Source organism: Eretmochelys imbricata, chromosome 1 (genome assembly GCF_965152235.1).
Source record: "Eretmochelys imbricata isolate rEreImb1 chromosome 1, rEreImb1.hap1, whole genome shotgun sequence".
Classification (NCBI taxonomy): domain Eukaryota; kingdom Metazoa; phylum Chordata; order Testudines; family Cheloniidae; genus Eretmochelys; species Eretmochelys imbricata.
In genome coordinates, this window is record NC_135572.1 from 100,504,795 (window position 1) to 100,526,540 (window position 21,746).

General features: G+C 39.8%; 1 protein-coding gene across 8 annotated transcripts in view; it reads right to left on the bottom strand.

Annotated features, from left to right (window-relative positions):
* Positions 1 to 21,746, bottom strand: part of DOCK9 (dedicator of cytokinesis 9) — a 335,650-nt gene that overhangs the window by 166,802 nt on the left and 147,102 nt on the right. For all 8 annotated transcript variants that reach the window (XM_077812928.1, XM_077812891.1, XM_077812874.1 and 5 more), the window contains exons 8-13: positions 20,110 to 20,284; positions 18,769 to 18,836; positions 2,359 to 2,433; positions 2,130 to 2,270; positions 1,499 to 1,702; positions 1,204 to 1,326 (exon numbers count right to left, since the gene is read on the bottom strand). In XM_077812928.1, coding sequence (XP_077669054.1) covers positions 1,204 to 1,326; positions 1,499 to 1,702; positions 2,130 to 2,270; positions 2,359 to 2,433; positions 18,769 to 18,836; positions 20,110 to 20,284 — 786 coding nt within the window. The remainder of the gene's footprint in view (positions 1 to 1,203; positions 1,327 to 1,498; positions 1,703 to 2,129; positions 2,271 to 2,358; positions 2,434 to 18,768; positions 18,837 to 20,109; positions 20,285 to 21,746) is intronic.

Sequence of the window (21,746 nt, forward strand, 5' to 3'; positions counted from 1 at the left end):
AGAATATGCTTTAGAAATTATTTTGAAGATTGAATTTTTTTTTTTATTTTGGGGAAGATGTATGGTCCGTGTTATACTGAAGGTCAGACTAGATAACTGCAATGGTCCCTTTTCTGGACTTGGAATCTGTGAATCAACGGCTTCTTAGATTGTAAAGCTGCCTGTTACTAATGACAAAGATTAAATGCTGCTTACAAAACACAAATAATTTAGTTTGATATATGCTAAGATGGACTGAAACATATAATGCTCATTAAGGTGAATACAAGAACCTTTATATTAACTGGTAACAGGGTTCATTATTTGTCTGTTGAATACTATACTCTGCAGCTTCCATCTTATATTTTGCACTGTGGAAAATAGGAAAAATAATTCAACAGTAGCTGACTTGAGCTGTAACAGATTACGTTTGTGTCTTACAGCCTTCGGGCCTGTGACAAAGTACCAGACATTTATTTTTTCAGTATTTCAGTTGAAACTCTTGTTTTATTATTGAATTTCTGACAAGCAATAGCAACTGAAAAGACAAATAGCAAAAATAGCTTCTTAAATGGTGCATTTCAGAAGACAAACGTGTGAATGCATACTATTGTCTGCAAGATGGAATCTAATTGGACAAAACATGTTTAACATTTAAATATATAGAGGATTTAAGCCAGTATAGTGATTCTAAAATGGAATAACCAAAAAATGTAAATAAGTCACACTGCAGCAAAGAATTTGACTAGGTACACAAAAAGTTAAACATAAGGGAACAGATTTGTTCATGTGTATGTAAAAACACATTTAGGCTTGTGAAACCCTGGAGTTTTGCCTATACTTCCGAAAGTCTGTCCCATCCTATATATTCCAAATGCTCAAAAAAATCAAACTTTTATTTTTGAAGTTGTAGGACTATTATTGTGTAAAATCACTTTAAAGACCATGGAAAAAAGACTACAAAAAGCACTGTATACAACCAAATTTTTACAGTATACAAGCTAATCTCCACATTTTAAAAGCAATATGAAAAATTTTATCTATGACACTTTAATTAAAGCCATCAGACAGCTAAGTAAGAAACTGTGCCATACAAAATTCATCTAAAAGGTTTGGGCATCCAAAAAGTGGAAACTAACTTTGAGTTTTTTAGTTATAACACCACAAATACAGAGTAATTTTGTCTAAGCATTTTATCAACATCATTTTTAAGAGATACAGTACCTTAGAAGAATCTGAACTTTTCATATATGGCTCAGCACAATGTGTAACACTTCCCTGTAGTACTTTTTCTATTCTTGCCACAAGAAATATATCAGGATGTGGACACGTAACGGAGAATATTACCTAAAAAATAAATATATATATATATATACACACACACACACACACACACACGTATTATATATTTACAGTTTCCTTTTTTTTAAATCTACATCCAGTGGAAAAGCTATATGAAATCTGTCAGATAACCCATTCCTCTTGTTCTGAATCAGAACTTTATATTGTTTCTCCTTACCTGTTTAGGATATTGCAAGATAGACTCATGGATAATATCTTGAGCCCTGTGTAAGTAATCACCACTGGCATTCATCAGTTGCTGTGTCGCATTAGATATCATGTGCCTCACCGAGACATGGTTCAAATCGACATGGAAATCTGCTGAAATCTTCCGATTGTTTTTAATATCAAACAATGACAATGTGACAAAAAAAGGTTCTACCTAGACATTAAAAAGTGTGAAAAAGGTTATCACCAGCATCCCCAAAAGATTATCTGCAAATACAGATGTGTATTGACATGCAAATGCAAAGGAAATAGGTCTACTGTACTGCTGTACATTAGTTACAAAGAAGAGCTAGCATTCTTTGACTATCATATCCATTATGTAAAATACAGTGAAGAAATAAAACACTTTCATTAACAGCATGAAAGAAGCAGCTACAAAAGTTTTACAAAGAATTCATGCTTTCCTTCATTTTAATGGATTAATGAGCAGCAGCAGCAAAAAAAAAAAAAAAAAAAGTTACTTCTTCCTAACGGTACCAGATTTATTGGTCTGAAGTGCATTGCCAACTAATGCCAATATTAAGAGGTTAACTACTATATATCTGATACATAAAGGCAAAGTATTTACATAAAGAATTTACATTTGTTGTTGGTCCTTCTTCATTTTCAGCAACACAGCTTTGCAGATTGAAAGATAAGTCATTACACTTCACTAGAATCTTTTTCCCAAATTTCTCTTCAAATGGCTTCACTTCTGGTTCAATACCCGAAAAGTCAAGTTTCTTTAAAAGGAAACAAAAATGAAAACTGTTTCTCGTTTTACAAGGTACAACATAAACACATTTATTATTTTATTTTAAAATGTCAAACCTGTGCATCTGGATCCAAGACAAAAAGTTTAACTCTGCTTTCACTTTTGAATTTCATTTCTGCATCTCTGGTACTCTGAGAAAAATAAGAAAGTCACAGTTTTATATTTATTATTTAAACATTATGATCAAATGAAAGTAATTAAACTTTGTTAATATTCTACAATTTTTATTGTAACCCATTTAGTTTTAATCCATGTGGTGTTTTCCCCATTAAACTGAGCTTTAAAGTTTACTGTAGAATGTTTAAAGCAGATATGTTAAAGTGTGAACTTGTGGTCACTTATGATCCTCCAGCCCTCCTAATACAGCACAGTACATATGTCACAAAGGAAGACGCTTCGTAAATTTGATGCCTTGTATAAGTTTTGACAAATATTATTGGTGCTATGTAGCTCTCATATAGTACTTTTCATTCTTAAATCACTTTAGCAAAGGTGCTTTACACAAACAAAAAATTATCTTTGTATGTAGGTTAAAGTTCAGAACTATACTGAGGCCACTAGATCACTCAGGAAGCCACAGGTTAGCTATGTTAGGAATCACAATCATAGCAAATTCGAAAACCTCCAACTGCCAAAGAAGTGGTTTTCCTGTGGGTGGCAGGAAAAACAAGAACACCTATAGATGACTGTGTATAACTGAGTACTGACATCACTCCTTTCAGTGTCTCAACACTTGTATGGGATTTACAGGTTCCTACTCATCAGTCCCAAAACTAGAACAAGTCAGAATAAAATAGCGTGGGACGAACTGTGATACATTTAGTTTACCTTCCTTGTAAGACAGTTCATTTAAATAGATATTCTACCATTTTTTAAAGTCAGTTGGCAAACAGGCACCTCAGGTAGTGGGCAAGTGGCTGCAAATAGCAGCCAAATTACCTTTGCAGTACAGCTAGTACTTTACAATTGTAGCCATCTGAAAAGGGACATGTAATCTTAACCGAGGTCGAAATTTTTTTTTTTTTTTTTTTTAGTACAGACTACATTTTAAGAGATTGTTTTGGGCACCACATCTCAACCTCCTATTCATGACTACACAGACTACCTCCACTCCCACCTGCAATCCCATTATATCCCTCTGACAACTGTAACTGTTGCTTAAATTAATTTTGCATACAATTTTATATTGTGGTAGCCTCCATGAGACTGGGGCCCCATTACTAAGCACTATACAAATACGGAAAAATGACACTCCCTACCCCAAAGAGCTTATAATCTTAAAAAGAGAGAGATGTCATCACTAAGGCTACGATTTTGTCATGGAAGTCGCAGAATCTGTGACTTCCAGAGACCTCTGACATTTTCGCTTCAGCCCCAGGGTGGCGGGGCAAGAGCTGTCAGCTGGTGGGGTCCCCTTACAACTCCCAACTGCCTCAGGTGGCGGGAACCCTCTCCCCATCAGCCCCAAGCTGACGCCCCACCACCAAGGAGACTGCATAGCTCGCAGCTGCTACTGTGGGAGGCGGACCCCTCTCCCCTCCCCTCGCAGTCCCAGCCATCGCTGTGAAAGGCAGACCTCCCCCCCCACACACACACACAGCCCACAGCCTCAGATGTTGAGAGGAACCCACTGCTCCCAACTGCCACCGTGGGTGGCACGGGGACCTTACAGCTCCCAGCCGCCACAGCTCCAAGCTGCTGCCAGCTGCAGGGAGGACTCCTCGCTCTCAGCCACTGTGGGTGGGGGGGACCCTGGAGCCCACAGCAGAGGGTACCCTGGACCCTCCTCCCTCCCCATTTTCTCACAGTTATGTTTTAATAAAAGTCAGGGGCAGGTCACGGTCTCCCATGCATTTTCGGTTATTGCTTGTGACCTGTCCATGACTTTTACTAAAAAATAACCATGACAAAATCTTAGCCTTAATCATAACCTAGTGACAGAGGATGTGGAAAAAGCTAGTGTACTCAATGCTTTTTTTGCCTCTGTCTTCACGAACAAGGTCAGCTCCCAGACTACCGCCCTGGGCAGAACAGTATGGGGAGGAGGTGACCAGCCCTCTGTGGAGAAAGAAGTGGTTCGGGACTATTTAGAAAAGCTGGACGTGCACAAGTCCATGGGCCCGGATGCGCTGTATCCGAGAGTGCTAAAGGAGTTGGCAGATGTGATTGCAGAGCCATTGGCCATTATCTTTGAAAACTCATGGCTATCGGGGGAGGTCCCGGACGACTGGAAACAGGCTAATGTAGTGCCCATCTTTAAAAAAGGGAAGAAGGAGGATGTGGGGAATTACAGGCCAGTCAGCCTCACCCCAATCTCTGGAAAAAATCATGGAGCAGGTCCTCAAAGAATCAATTCTGAAGCACTTAGAGGAAAGTGTTCAGAAACAGTCAGCCTGGATTCACCAAGGGCAAGTCATGCCTGACTAATCTAATTGCCTTCTATGACGAGATAACTGGCTCTGTGGATGAGGGGAAAGCAATGGACGTGTTATTCCTTGACTTTATCAAAGGTTTTGACACGGTCTCCCACAGTATTCTTGCCAGCAAGTTAAAGAAGTAGGGGCTGAATGAATGGACTATAAGGTGGACAGAAAGCTGGCTAGATCGTCAGGCTCAATGGGTAGCGATCAATGGCTCCATGTTTGTTGGCAGCCAGTATCAAGCGGAGTGCCCCAAGGGTCTGTCCTGGGGCCGCTTTTGTTCAATATCTTCATTAATGATCTGGAGGATGGCATGGACTGCACCCTCAGCAAGTATGCAGATGACACTAAACTGGGAGGAGTGGTAGATACGCTGGAGGGTAGGGAGAGGATACAGAGGGACCTAGACAAATTAGAGGATTGGGCCAAAAGAAATCTGATGAGGTTCAACAAGGACAAGTGCAGAGTCCTGCACTTAGGACAGAAGAATCCCATGCACCGCTACAGACTAGGGACCAAATAGCTAGGCAGCAATTCTGTGGAAAAGGACCTTGGGGTTACAGTGGACGAGAAGCTGGATATGAGTCAACAGTGTGCCCTTGTTGCCAAGAAGGCAAAGGCATTTTGGGCTGTATAAGTAGGGACATTGCCAGCAGATCGAGGGACGTGATCGTTCCCCTCTATTTGGCATTGCTGAGGCCTCATCTGGAGTACTGTGTCCTGTTTTGGGCCCCACACTATAAGAAGGATGTGGAAAAACTGGAAAGTGTCCTGCGGAGGGCAACACAAACGATTAGGGGGCTGGAGCGAATGATTTGATAGCTGCTTTCAACTATCTGAAAGGGGGTTCCAAAGAGGATGGATCTAGACTGTTCTCAGTGGTACCAGATGACAGAACAAGGAGTAATGGTCTCAAGTTGCAGTGGGGAGGGTTTAGGTTGGATATTAGGAAAAACTTTTTCACTAGGAGGGTGGTGAAACACTGGAATGTGTTACCTAGGAAAGTGGTGGAATCTCTTTCCTTTGAGGTTTTTAAGCTCAGGCTTGACAAAGCCCTGTCTGGGATGATTTAGTTGGGGATTGGTCCTACTTTGAGCAGGGGGTTGGACCAGATGACCTCCTGAGGTCCCTTCCAACCCTGATATTCTATGATAACAGATGGTGAGAATCAAGAGTGTCTCAACGGGGAATGGGAGAGATAGGGTAACAAAAATTCAATGTGCACAATTCTTAGCCAATCAGTAGCTGTAATCATAACTCAATACCTGCCTAGCCCTTGTCAGATGAATTTCCTGTACGCATTACAGAAGAGGTGAGATCTGAGGAAGGACATGGACGATAAGTTGATATCTTTGTGGCTTGTAACTATGAGCTTTTTTCTCTCTGTATTACAGGTGCCACAGGAGAAAGTGAGAAGGTACTTAAGAGAGGGGCAGACAATCAAGGCTCATATAACTAGCAAAGTAAAGGCAGGTGCCAACCTTTCATTAAGACAGGGAGGATAGGAAGCACAGAGCTAAACTGTGAAGGGTTTTAAAAGTTATAATAAAACTGATGTGTCTAATGCACTGGAAGAGCAGGAGCCAATGCAGAGAACTAAAGACGAGGGTGATCTAGTCAGAGAAATGTCTGTAGAACAAACATTTTGAATGGGCTTAAGGAGTCAAAACCGAAGCTGCTGAGGCCAAAGAAAGATACTGCAGTAGTTAAGGCTTGATATGATCATGGCTTGGACAAAACTTTTGGCAGAGAAATCAGAGAGGAAAAGTCAAATCATTGAATCATTGCACAAGAACAAAAGGTACAACTTAGATACAACCTGGATATGGGATCAAGGAGTCAAAAATGAAGCCATGGCTCCCTCCTCTCTATTGTTTCCAACATTTTCAAGGCCCGTCATGACCTAACCCCTACCTACGTATCATTTCTTACACTATATTGAAAGATCAATTCCTGCCTCCAACACCCATTTGTTGCATTTTCAAACAAGCACCTTCATGCATTCTTCTATGCTGCCCCCGACGCCTGAAAAAAGCTCCCCATAAACATCTCCAAAAGTAACCCATTATCCTCCTTCATAACATAACATTCCTTTAAAAAAATGGTTGCCTACCTCTCGTAACATGTTGCTCATGTTCATTCCATTCTAGGTGTGTGTGCTTGCCACATATACCGGTGCTGGAAGTTTTTCCCCCAGTGTATCCGTAGGGCTGGCCATTGCGGCCTCTGGAATGGCGCACGTATGCACCGGTATAAGGAGCACCACTGCTGATGCGCCACCCCCTCCCCCAACTTCCTTCTTGCCGCCGAGAATGCCTGCGCCCTTGTGGCATTAGCTGTTACTATCGGCGGAGATGAAACCTTCGCCTGTTCGTAGCAGCCACGGAGGCTGGCAGTGATCCAGGAAGAAATTCTCTGGGATGACACCGGGATCACTTTCATCCTGTCAGCCACCACCATTAAAAGCCTAGACAATCGACGCAGGGGCTTGGTTCGCTCAAGGTAGAAGGCTAAGGCCCGTCTGACATTGAGAGTATGCAGGCACCTCTCCTTGTTTGAGTTTTGCTGTTCTGGAAAGAACACTGTCAGGAAGTGCAACACCACCTTTGGTCTGAAGGCCAGTGGCGCAGCTGGACCTTGTCCTTGTAGAAAACCATGTAAGGGAATTCTGAGGGTATAGTCCTGATCTCTGAGACCTGTCTTGCCAAGGTGATTGCCACAAGGAAGGTGACCTTCCACGATAGGAGTAGAAGTGAGCAGGATGCCAAGGGCTCAAAAGGAGGGCTGCTGAGCCTAGACAGGACTAGATTGAGATCCCATCGGGGCGCTGGGTCCCGGATCTGTGGAAAGAGTCTTTCCAGTCCCTTGAGGAATCTGATTGTCAGAAGAACCAGGTATTCCAGGATGGATTGCAAAGATGACTGCGTTGAGAGATTCAGACATCCAGCAAGTGAAGTGCTTCCACTTAGCCAGGTAAGTAGCTCTAGTGCAAGGTGTTCTGCTTTCCAAAATAACCTGTTGGACTTGTCTGGAGAAAGCTGGTTCCTCGAGGCTTAGCCATGTAGCATTCATGCTATCAGATGCAGACAGGTGAGATTCTTATACTGACACATATGTGTGCCACTCTAGAGGGCGCTATGGCTGGCCCTATGGATACCAATGCAGGAAAAACTTCTGGCACCAGTGCATGTGGTGAGCACACACACCAAACATGGAATGGACATGAGAAGAACTTTTCTTTGTCAGGATGCCTACAAAAAAACTTGGTAACAGCTAAAATGCTGGTGTTCTGAGACCACAGCGTATCATGCTGACAAATATTGTCTCACTGTTTTCTTGTATTCTCCTGTTTGTATGTATCCATTTGTTGTCTCTTGCCTTATACTTAGATTGTAAGTTCTTTGGGGTAAGGACTGTTTTTTTATTATGTATTTGTACAGAGCCTAGCACAATGGGGTCCTGGTCCATGACCGAGGCTCCGAGGCACTACAATACAAATAACAGCGCTGTTATAGGCTTACATGAAATGGAGGATTCTGATGCTTTCCCTACTGATAGGCAAAGGAGAGCTAAGGAAGAGCTCTGAGGGAAAGATCAAGAACACAGTTCTGAGATTAAGTTTCAGTAGATAGTTTGGCATACAACAGAGATATCAAAGACAGTCCACAATGTTATATTTGATGAAGGGAGACAGGTCCAGAATAGACAAGTAGATTTGAGAGTCCATCATAAAGATGGTGGTCAAAACCATGTTTGCAAATCAGATTACCCACACAAAAAAAGGGTTTAGAGGGAGAAGAGGAAAAGGAGCTGAGGATGGAACCCAAGGAATCCACACCAAAAGAGGAAGAGGAAATGATGACTGAAGGGTTAAAATCCATTGCTGATGTAATAACCTGGTATATGGATTTGTGTACAGGCCCAAAGTCCAGAGTTTGGTCACGAGGTCAGAGGCCTAGCAAATAGTGATTAGCTGAGAGAAAGCAGAATAACCAAAGATAACCTTGTTTTTGTTAAGATATGTCTGGTCAGCAAAACGCCAGATGTTGGGGGCAATAATTGTATCTTATTCAAAGTTGCAAATAGAACAAAGAAGCCCTGTTTCTGTTGTGTTAGTTTCTTCCATAGGGAGATGTTCTTCCCACACATCCAACCTTGAGTTTATGAAAGGTTGGAACATGTCAGTATAAGATATGGCCTCTTCCCACCTCCCTTTCCCAGGAATCAATGCCTGCCTTAAAACACAAATAAGCAACTTGAAAGACAATCTTTACTGCCATATACTTTCACTGTTTCTTTGCTTTTACCCCTAGATATGTATCTGTTGGAAAATCAAAGGAGCTACTTCATTCCTATGGACCCCAAATTGAATTCAACATGTATTCTATACTAATATATTTATTAAAGTACTAATTAAATGCTAAATGTTAATTTGTTAACACTGAGACCATGGGCGGAGACATTATGTAACCTTTTGACCATTGGCTACTGTGGTATCATGCCTTGCAACTAAACCTATCCGGGGGTGTGGGACTGCCTACCCCCTCGCTTTCCCCACCCATGGAAAATCCATATATATTCCATTGTAATCAATTGATTGACAGTGTCTCTGAGTCTAATAAGCAAGGTGACACTCCATCAGCACTGTACGTAATAAACTCCTATGCTTGACTGCTACACAGTGTGGATTTATGTCCTTCAATGACCCAAAAAATCAGATTCTGAAGGAGTGATCCAAGAGGTAGGAGGGAAACCAGAACAAAACCCAGGCATGAAAATTTCAAGTGGAGAAGTATAGTCAACTGTCTCAAAAGCAGCCAAATAGGCCAAGAAGGATGGATTGATTTAAATCAAACCAATTTAAATCACAGACTTTAATCATGATTTAAATAAGCAAGCAGAAACCTTGATTTAAATAATCAATTTTAATCATGCTTTGCATTTGTTCTTTAGTTATTTTCTTGGCTATCAATGATTGGTAATGATTAAAACAAGCTGGTTTACAGCTAAAATATAGCCTTACATTTGTTGCTTTTATTTCCCACGAACCAGGGGGATACAGTATATCTTTACCCATTTATTTGAGCAACTATATACGTTTACATTTACTCATATTATTAATTTTATTATGTTAGAAAATGATGAATGATGCATTTCTTATTTACTATATTATTATTAATTTTTTACTTGTGATTTCTGCCGAGCTTTATTTGGATGGAAATGCTAATTCAATTAAAAATGCACAAACACAGCATTTCTATTTTTTTAATTAAATAAAAGCTACCTTAATTGTGCTGGCTACATGAGAAAAAAGTTTATAGGAAAGTTTTCAATGCAAAACATGTTTTGATAAACTAACTGATTTATTAAACAGAGGAAGCATTATCTGTAGTTAATTAAAGAAACTGGTTGTTTGTGGTCACCATGTCCTTCAGAATTCTAGATCTGGTAGATCTCAACCTTTCACACCTAGTTTGTATTGATAGATTGTAAAAGGAAAGCAAGCTTACCTACTATTTCAACTCCAAATTGGTTTATTAACTTTCAGTGAACTAGTCATTTAAGTGAACTACTTGAATACCCTGAAATAAAGAAAACAGTCTCTTTGCATCTGCAGAAGAGGCTACTGCTGTCAAAAGCTGGTTTAACAGTTTGACTTTCTTTAAACATTGGCAAACATATACTGTTTAATATTTTTATATTTAAAAGATTAATAGACCTTAAACTCTTAATTTCAAATTTAGTTTTAAATAGTTTTTTTTAATAAATTTGCATTTAATTTAAATTTAATTTAAAAAATCATCAATTTTATCCACCCTGAGGCCAATGAAGATGGAGTTAACAGTATTGAAATTTGGCCAGAAAGTGTTCATTACAAACCTTGACAAAACCTTCTTAATTCCTTTCTGGAGACGAAAGGAAACAAACAAACAAAAAAAAGGTGACTGTGTCTACTTTGGCTCCCCATTTTATCCCTCTTTGTTCTGTTTTTCTCAGTTGGAATGCAGTGAACAGACAGTTCCATGAGAACAGCCACCTATCTGCAGACCAGCACCAAATATTCTGTAGACTGTAGCTTCGGAACCTCTTTTCTATTCCCACTGTAATAGGCTCTTGTGGTAAAAATCTTGAGAAAAATAATCAGAAGAAAAGCGACCAATCCTATTTATCTTTCTCTACTTCATGCTCTTAATACTCAGGGAAAGGCTGTACAAACAAACTTAAATTGTTAGGCAGAACCCTTCCACATATAAAATAACATTGCTGGGGTTTTTTTCTATAGAAAAGAAAAAATAAAGGATCAGAGAAACATTTTAAAAAGAAATGCAGAGAACAAGGAAAGAGTATCAGATGGAGAAAAAAATGAAAAGGGGGAAGAGAAACATACTGAGCAGAAATTATAATGGTGGTTATCATTGGCATTCCACATATTTTGCCTACTGGGAGAAATAACATATAACACCAAAAATTAGGAATAAGCCACAAAAGTATATATTTTGGGAGGAAGTCCAATGGTTAGGGCACTAGTTTGGGACTTGGGAGACCCGAGTGCTATTTCCTGCTCTGTCATAAACCTTCCAGTGTGGCTTTCAGCAAATTATTTAGCCTCTGTGTCTCAGTTTTCCCATCAGTAAAATGGGAAGAGTACTTAAATTAGTATTTAATAGTGATTTAAGCTTTTAAATTCTATTCATCTTGACCAGGAGGAATTAACTCTAAGCGGTATGCTAACATCTAGATAGGTACAGTCCAGGTGTTCTAATGTGCAAGTGTTGAGGCACACAACCTTTGTTACAAAAATATGGTAAACCTAACATTTTAAAGTTTATGCAGCTTGGCACACAACTCCAAGAGACGTATATTTGCATTTCAGAATATTGTACATTATCATTATTTTTGTATCAAAACTCAATCTTCCTGTCCATCACATCCTGTTTAGCAATATTTCAATTACAAAGAAAAAGACAATGACAGGAAGCAGGAGATTTGGTGCTATACTAGTCTTATTAGGATCCAAAAAGCAGCTAAAGAAAGCCCAAATGTTTTACATGATGCCCCTTGATGTCTTCCTTTAGAGGGATGATAGCGAGATCAATATATCAGATACATTGGCAGCAGAGGGACACCACTAGATAACTTGATACAGATGGAGAACAGAAGACAAAGACCCCCAGAGGAGCTGACTGCACAGAAGTAATCCAGACAAAACACAGCGAGTGCCCTAACAAAGTCACAAGAATTTTGTACTGTTTTATTTCTCAGTAGGAAAAATCTAGATGCTAGAAAGAAAATAGAGCAAATTTTACAGGGTATCATTTAAGTAGCAAGAAAGAACTAAACTAGGACAGAATGAGTGAGATATTTTCTGGAAAAAATATTTTGAGAGAAACAACACAAAGTAGACTGGATGCATGGAACAACAAACCATCACTGCCCAAAAAAACAGTAAAGACAACATTCCAGAAAAAAACCTAACACAAATATATAGACTAAGAAGTCAAAACAACTCCCATCAAAAGTTCATGGAAACAGGAAGTAGCATTTTCAGCACTAAAATTAGGTTTAGTGAGCAGGTGCAAAACAAACATGAATAAAATCAAAATCCCAAAGTCATCTAGAGAGCTAAACATTCCTCTTTAAGATTTTATATTCTAAAGAAAGAAAAAATATTTATTGTACCATCAAAATGTCAAGTTTTATATTCATTTTCTAAATTGTCTTCCATAGACTAACTACTTATTTCCTTTGATTCTATAGAACTACGTAAAGGAAAATTCTGTATTTGAAAGTTGATTGCAAATGAGAATACAATTTCATTTTCAGTATCTTAAAAAAACGCAACTGAACTAATTATAGATTTATTAGATTTATTTACTAGAACAATTATAAATTTATTTTCTCCTATTATTGGCTGTGCTTTACAATAGTTTTACCTCAGACTTTGCATGTATAAGGTAACTTTCTGTAAAATGATTCTCAACTTAACTCTACAAAAGTGAGGCAGACAAATGAAGGCAGCAAGACTGGTTTTGAGTACTATCCTGCTAATTTATTCTGACTGAATTCAGAAATGTAGTCCAATATCACTAGAGTGTTTTAGTAACGTAAGAATTTTTTTTTTAAAGTGAATACTAATAAAGCTAACACTGATGAATTTACTACCTAATACCCACACAAAAATGCTATTGATTTATAATGAATTCCTTCATTAATTAACACTATTGCCTTACATATTAAAACATGGAACGTGAATAGGGAAGGCTCAAAGTTGAGGCTCATCAGAGCAATGTCCAGGTTAAGGATGTCAATTGTTGGCATCTCTAACATGGTATGGTCATCTGCTTCAAATGCCTACCAACTTCCCTGTATGAATCATCTTCAACTCTGATCCAATGAAAGCAAGATGAAAAGACATGCCTCCCACCCCCAGTCAGTCACCTGTCCCTCACAGGCATCCTACCCTGTAACGCACCAAATTTGGGTCTGTCCAGACCATCATGGAGGAACATAATGCATTCAGTGGCCGCTACACTATCCAACAGATAGCACGAGAACAACTACCAGCCTTATATAAACTACATGCACAGCACTGGGTTAACTGGCTTTAGCATACACATGCTTCAGAACTTATTTGAACGTATTAAAATGTTAAAGAGATAAATGTGCCTGCATATGAATCTTAAGCCAGGAGCTATTTTGCTTCCACAAGCAGAAAATGAAGGAACTCAACAGTGCCTACTACCCTGAGAGCGGCTAAGTTTTGAGAGTCCCGAGCTATCTGGCTGCTTCCATCAGCTCTGTGGAACTGGGAGTTAGAAAGCCATCATTTACCTTTACTGATGTCTAAAACATTTTTTTTTTAAAAACAACTTTATATAGTTCAGCTATTTAAGCACACCAGCATGCACTATTTATACACTTAACTGCATAAAACTTTACATAAAAAAGTACTTGCTTGGTTAGGCTATTAGCAAATTAACTTCTATCACCACAATATACTTTAGAAGATCCCCCCACACACTTATTTCACTACCCTGCAGAGTTTTTAACTCTTCAGAGACAAGAGACTTGTGGAATTAGGAACTTCACAAGACGATAAGCGCTAAGGGAGGCAGCCTCCATGACAGATAGAAAGAGTTATGAAAAACAGCAATAGCTAATGAATATTTTTTAATTTTTCAAAATCAGCTTATACTAGAGATGCCAACATTTACAAATGAAGAAATTTTCAAGTGAGTTTCTAACTCAACTCAATTACAGACTTGGAACTGTGCCTCTGTAGGCTTGGCCAGTCAATTGGCTGGTCAAATAATGTCAATAACTGGTCAACTAACCACCTATTATTGGATTAAGGTCAAATCCTGTCATATATTCCAGAAAGAATGCCCTGATACAGGTGGCGGCCTACCTTTTTGATTGAATCATGGTGCCATTTGTTAGCAAACCTATTAAATGTCTTTATCGCTCACTTTACTACATGGTAATGCCATCTGTTGGGAAAGATGAATATCTTAACTGACTGGAATCTTCTAGAACAAACATATGTATTTATGTATGTGTATCTTTATTTGCATATCATGCCATCAATATACCTGGGAGTTTACAAAGCACATTAAACAAGTTAAAAGACAGGGTCTCTGCCCCAGACAGCTTACAGTCTAAACCGACTAAACAAACATACAGAAATTAACTCAGAAGGGAATGCGGTTCAGTCATTAAACCTCCGCCCGCATTAAAAAGAAAAGGGAAAGAGACATTAACCTTCTTGAAGTGTTGGCCTGCTGCCTAACTAGCGTAAATGCACTTAAAAATTACTTTTTTTACAGCGCTATTTGTGTGTTTTATTTAATTAATTTTTTCTTTTCTTTTGTTCAATCTTGAATAACATTCACATTTAAATGCTAACCTAACATTGTTAAAAATTGTAATAAGTATTCTTTCATGTTTTATAACTTCATTTCACTATGTTTTACATCTTTCTAAGTTAAAATAACTCAGTTGTTTTTTGTAATTAGGCATAAGTATTGTTGTAAAGATTGAGGCCTAATAGGCCTATTTTAATTGTTAGCCTAACTGGTGAAAAGTGGATAAAGATTCATGAATTGTTAAAATGATCTGTTACATAAAACGGTTTAAGAAAAGATATGAGAAGACAGAAAGCCTGACCTAATTTAAACAGTAAGGGTCAACTGATACCACGCAAGGACTGTATCAGCATTATGACTGGTAAACAAGAGGAGCAGAAATCAATGAACCAAAATTCGTGTGTTGGAAATTAGACCTAACTGTGGACAAAAAATGAGAGAGGATGGAACTATTCCACCTATCACCTTTTGGGGGCCCTTAGGAAAAAAAAAGACTGTGGAGGAGAAAATTTTTTTTTTACTATCTCCGTGGCTATGGGAAAAAAAACTGTTGGCGTGACACCAGACCTTGATACTCCAGTGGGTAAGCTTGACTTTCATTACTACACAAGTGAGGAAACCAGCCCGATACACGTGAGATCCAGCTCTCTTTTCCCGTCCCACATGTGCTCCTTTCTGCCCTGCCTCTGCCCCCCGCATCTTACTCCTGTCCTCCCTCTCTTGGCTTTTCACTTGATCTTGAACTGTACTGCGTGGCACCAGCACAATGAGACGAGACTGCCTATCCTGCTCTGCTCAGCCTGTAAAGGACCAGTAAACAAGAGCGACCTGACTAATCACAAGATGTCACTGACCAAGGACATGAGCTGGGGTCTAGAGAAACAGCTGTCATGGCCAACCTGCCAGCCCAAAGCATCTGTCCATGACTGACCAACCATCCTACATTCTGAGAAGACCAACGAAAGGTGTATTTCCCTCATATTTACTATCCTATCTTTTCTCTCCCTACTGTGTCTGTTTTGTCTAAAGCAGGAAAGTGATTATCATTCCCAACTTGGGCCTGGGAAAGGTAATCAGCGTGTCACAGCTAAATACAAGGTGGAACAGATTGTTAAACATAAAGAGTGAACACATATTGCAAGTGACCATTCAAGGTGAACTGGGAAGTTAACACCTCTTCAGTCATAGGTTAAAGGTGGGTTAGTGGTTACAGATTGTCATAATGAGCCATAAATCCAGTGTCTTTACTGAGTCCATGATTTTTACTGCTTAACAAAGAACATGACACAGTACTAACGTGGGGATCTAGAAGAATTCTTTCACCAACTCTGCCTCAAAGAACTTTCTCATAACAAAGATACCACCACAACTGCCACATCCTCACTGACAATCAGAAGAAAAAAAGAATCATCTGACTGCACATGCCACAGTGGACAAAACCACATACTTGATCATTACATTGATTGCTTCAGGAAAAAAAATTGCCTGAAATCCTTAACAAACATAACATCCATCACAATCTCTCTAACATTGAGAGGACTGCCATACAGTCACTGAAATCCAACCACCCAATAACGATTACATCAGCAGACAAAGTGGGTGCCATGGTGGTCCTTGGCCGTGATGACTACATCAACAAGGCCAACTGACAACTCTCCAACACCACCGACTATAAAGAACTCAAAGACGACCCCACATCCAAGAATTTAAGTATATCATCAAATCCTTCCTGAAACAACCCCAAGAGAAACTCTACAACTTCATCCCCCATGAAACCACCCCAATGACCTTCTACATGCTTCCCAATATACATAGACAAGGGAACTCAGGCAGATCCATCAGATCTGACCATGGCACGCTAACTGATGGAATGTCGGGACTGCTAGAAATCATCCTCAAACCACTCACTACACAAAGGACCAGTTTCCTCCAGAACACACCCGACTTCCTCCAGAAACTCCACAGCATTAATAACTTCCCTCAGAATACCATGCTTGCCACCATGGATGTCAATGACCTCCCTACACACTAACATCCCTCATGACAGCATTGCAGCCCACCTCAAATATCCACAATACAATGGAAAAACACAGTTAGCCACCCCAAACATGTTGCCAAATTCATCCATTTCTCCTCACCCGTAACAACTTTACCTTCCACAAAAACACTTTGTCCAAACCATGGGAACAAAAGTGGGTACTAGTATGGCTCCCCAATATGCCAGCCTCTTGACGGGTGACCTCAAGGAAGAATTTCTGGACAAATGCACTACAAAACCAATTATATACCTGAGATACAGTGATATAATTTTTGTCCTCTGTACAGATAACCTAAACTCCCTCACAGATTTCCACCACAACTTTAACCATCACCATGCATCCATCAAACTCTCTCTAGAACACTCCCACGCTAGCATCAACTTCCGGGACACCATGATCAGCTTCAACAATGGAACTCTACAGACAACTATATACAAGAAACCCCCGGATCACTGCACCCAATTTCACAGATCCAGTAACCACCCCAAACTTACCAAGCAATTTCTTGTCCACAACCAGGCACTCAGATGATATAAAATATGCTCCGAGGAGAAGGTCCAGGTTATACATCTTAATATATTTAAAATCATCTTCACCAAACAAGGACACTCCCCCAGAGAAGTGGATTGCATCATGGAAGGGGCCACACAAATGCCCCGAGAGAACCTGCCTCAATACCTGGGAGGAGGACGTCCAACCACACATCCCTGGTTCTCATCTTCCACCACACAATGACACTCATACAGGGTTTCATTAAACAATTACAATCCATACTTGATGGGGATCACGTCCTAAAGAAAATATTTCCTGAACCCCCTCTTCTGGCCTTCAAATAACCTCTCAACCTCTCCAAGCTCATCATCAGAAGCAAGCTCCCCATAGTCCAGGACCCACCAACTCAAAGAGGCACCAGACCCTGCCATGAACAAATGCAAAACTTGCCAACATATCTCCACTGCTATGATGATCAGTACCTCCCACAACAGTCCTTTCAAGATCCATGCATCCTACATATGACTCACATGTGGTGTACCTCTTCCAGTGCATCAAATGCCCCAATAGCAACAATGTGGGTGAAACCAGACAATCAGTAAGGTCAGGCTTGACAAAGCCCTGGCTGGGATGATTTAGTTGGGGATTGGTCCTGCCTTGAGCAGGGGGTTGGACTAAATGACCTCCTGAGGTCCCTTCCAACCCTGATATTCTATGAATCATGACTCTCTCAAATGAACTCACACATAAAAATGATAAAAGACAAACTCCATATCACCCATGGGTGAACATTTTCACAAAACAATCACCCATATCTGACCTCTCAGTCCTCATCCTCAAAGGAAATCTTCACAACCCCTTCAAAAGATGAGCCTGGGAGCTTAAATTCATAACTTCGTAGGCACTAAAAATCATGGACTCAAAGACACTAGATTGATGGTTTATTATAACAATCCATAATCCACTAACGCTCCTTTGTCCTGCAATTTCAGAGGCACTAAGTGCCCATTTCACCTTAAATAGTCTCTTACAACATGTTAGCTCTTTATGCTAAACAATCTGTATTGTATCTTAGCTGTAACCTTGTATTTTAGTTGTGTCTCCTTCACCAACAGAAGTTGGTCCAATAAAAGATATTACTTCACCTACCAGACCTTTCTCCAATAGTCAATCAATTTCAGTTTCAAAGCTCTTTGCGTGATTTTGATTCTTTTCCTTTTGTTTGTTTCAATCAATAAATTTCTAACCTCTGGCATTAATTTTATAGTGGGTTTGCCCTGGTATTAAACAGGTTGAGATCTCTGTATACCAAACTTGAACTTTGTTTAATGGTGTTTAATATTGGACAGTGACTGGTCACATTAACACCTTTAATTCATTGGGTCCATATACTTCATCTAAATTAACACAATAGTATCTATCTAAAGCTTAGGCTACTGGAGACAGTAAAACCTCACTTTTTTATTATTCTAATAAATAAGTGCTTTAAAATATTTGACCATTTTTCACATTATTTGACAATATCTGACCATTCAACTGACCAATTATTTCTGGACCAAAAGCCCAACCTTGTGCCTCCAAAATTACTAAAATGAGGTTTCACTTATTTCATTGCAATCACTGATACAAGCTTTAAAGGAATACACTACCTTGGCAATTTCAGGAAAGTAGCTATCTAAACTGGATAATGAGCTTTCCATTTTGCTCTGTTCATCATCTGCAATTACAAAATAGAAAATTTTAAAATTAAACAGCCATTAATAACTTCAGGAAAATGCTTCATTTCCAACAACTAGCTTATGACTGTAATTACTACTTCATCTACAATAATAAACGTTGATATCAATAAAAATAAAGAGCAGACAACTGTGTGCCATTGCTCACTTGCTCATTTTGATCCAGTGACTTTTGTGTACTTTCCTGTTTGTTGGAGGGTGTAAAGTAATTGTTGCAATTCCATAAGTGAGTAGTTTGTACTTTCTTTTCCCACACGGACACCAAATTCTTTACCTAACAATACACACGGGGTTCAAGCCTGATTAAAGGAAGGGCTTGCATACATGGGAAAGTTGCACCAGTATAACTTTCTTTTTTTCTTTTTTTTTTCCAGCAGAAACTGTTTGTGTCCATAGATAAGTTGTCTTATATGTTCATCTTGCTACCTAAATCATAAAAGTCAGACTCCTTTCCAATTGACTTAACTATTTTGGAGGGAGATATATCAATGTAAGGTCCATGTGGAGGCACTGTCATCCTGATATAACTACACCAATTCAGTTACTCCTCCCACTGCTATCCCACACTGCACCAGTTCACACCTGAAGCAACCTGTCTAGTTACTTGCGCACACTCCACTGTTCCTGGGTCAACTGGACTGGATAGGCCCCCTCCCATGGGCTTAAATGCTGCTTGAAGAGGCCAAAAATTTCTATTTGCGACTCACATTCCTTGAAAATGTATCATCACAACTACACTCAGGCCTCCATGCATAAATGGCATGGTCTACTGGGAACCAACTGAATTATATGATATAGCAGAAGGGATCACGGGAGTTTAACCTTAAGTACCAAAATCCTCTGAAAATTACCAAGAATGCATAGAGCCTAGCAATAGCCCTTGGCACCCTGCGTTACCCACACAGAGTGTAATGCACTTAAATACAGGGCTGTGCTGTGAGGATACAATATGTTACAAATGCAGTAGCTTAAACAAGTTCATGCACAGCAGTGCATTATTGATTTAGTTATACCATTTTAATTAAATCAATATAAACTATACTGGTGCAACTTTCTCATGTAAACAAGGCTAAAATGGCAAAACTCTCGTTAATTTCAAGAGGGCAGGATCAGGCCCGTGATCTCCAGCATTACAGGAAGTGGAAATGATGACAGCACTAGCTGCTAAGCATGACAAATCCTTACTTTAGGATTTTACCTACATCAATGTTGCCCAAATAAATTTATTTATTATATAATAACAATATTACTTACCTTCATGCGATTCTCCATTTCTTTTTTCTTGCATTGCAGCTTCAAAGTTTAGTTGGAGAATTTTATTTAAAGTAGTTATCCATTCCTCCATTTCCAGTTCACAGTCTGCAGCGAGAAGGTAACTACTCTTGTCTTGCATCTTGAGTTCAAAAGCAAAACGTTTCACTTTGTTGTTCTACAATAAAATAAAAAGACCTTTCCATATTAGCCAAGTTTTTCCACCTCCCCTCTTCCTATAAACCAGGGGAGGAAACTGTCTTGCATGATGTTTTCTGCGGTTCACCTATGATTAAAAATATATATACACACATATATACACACACTGCAACACAAGTGTAATTTTTTTTAAGTTACAATGCTTCCTTTTTTCTGCTGCTTCATCTTTGGAAAGATTTTTATAGTGTAGTGATGGTCTAAACCAGTGGTGGACAACCTGCAGCCCACAAAGGTAATCCAATGGTGGACCGCCAGACAGTTTGTTTACATTGGCACAGCCGCCTGCAGCTCACAGTGGCTGCGGTTTGTCGTTCCCGGCCAATAGGAGCTGGGGAAGCAGAGTGGGCCGCAGGAACGTGCTGGCTGCTGCTTCCCACAGCTCCCATTGGCCAGAAACGGCGAACCATGGCCACTGGGAGCTGCATAACTAAATGCAAATGTAAAACTGTCTGGTGGCCCGCCAGCGGATTACCCTGATAGGTGGCATGCGGCCCATGGGCTGCAGGTTGCCCACCACTCATCTAAACACCAAAAGCAACTTAATTTACCTATGCTTTTGTTCCCTACCATCACCCTATTGGCGATTACATACTAAAAGCAAATGCAATGTGCAAATAGGTAGCACTAAAAATCTCAGTCTACAGGTATTTATTTAAATTGTGTGAATGTCTAAGTAATAAAATTCTTATGTAAAAGTTCCCACCTGTACGAGTGTCCTTAGATCAAAGCTCAGAAGCGTGAAACCACCTCGCTAACATTTTAGGTATCAGAGCCCTTGACACACTAGCAAGTTACGACGGACAGGAGTGATCTGTTACAGTCATAAGTCTACTTTTTGAGTGCTCTCTTTTGGCTGTAACGTTCCACAAGCAACGTGTTGGGGAATTAGTCCTGCTTCCTCACTTCCCCACTCAATACAGCCTGTTCTGTAATTATAGCCAAGACTTCATATACTCTGTGGCCAGCTTCACCTGCATTCTGAAAAACAGCTTTGGATTCTCTGATGCAGCCAATTGGAAATTCTGTGGCTGCTTAATTTTAATTAGGTGCCTCTCCTCCTTCTTTAAGCAGTGTCCCTGTAAGTGCTCCACTTCAGGATGTGTGCACGCCCATGCACTCTTGATTTAGAGTATTGAGGCCCCAGTGAGATATCAACCCTGCTTGGATAGAATGTGCTTGTTGAGGGTATAGATAGTTCCTAGGTCAGGCTTGAAGACATCAGATGTGTAGCCTCGCTAAGGGTATCACAAATGTAGGGTCTGCCATATGGCCCACGAGTTGCAAACAAGCCTGTGTTGTGGTTTGCAGGCTGTGGTGCATTGTTGAATGAGGCTGGACATTTGGCAACCTACCATGTGTAAGTATTCTCCAGCAGTGGAGAAGTCCAGAGTGGTCCCGATGACGTCTAGCTGTTGAGTGGG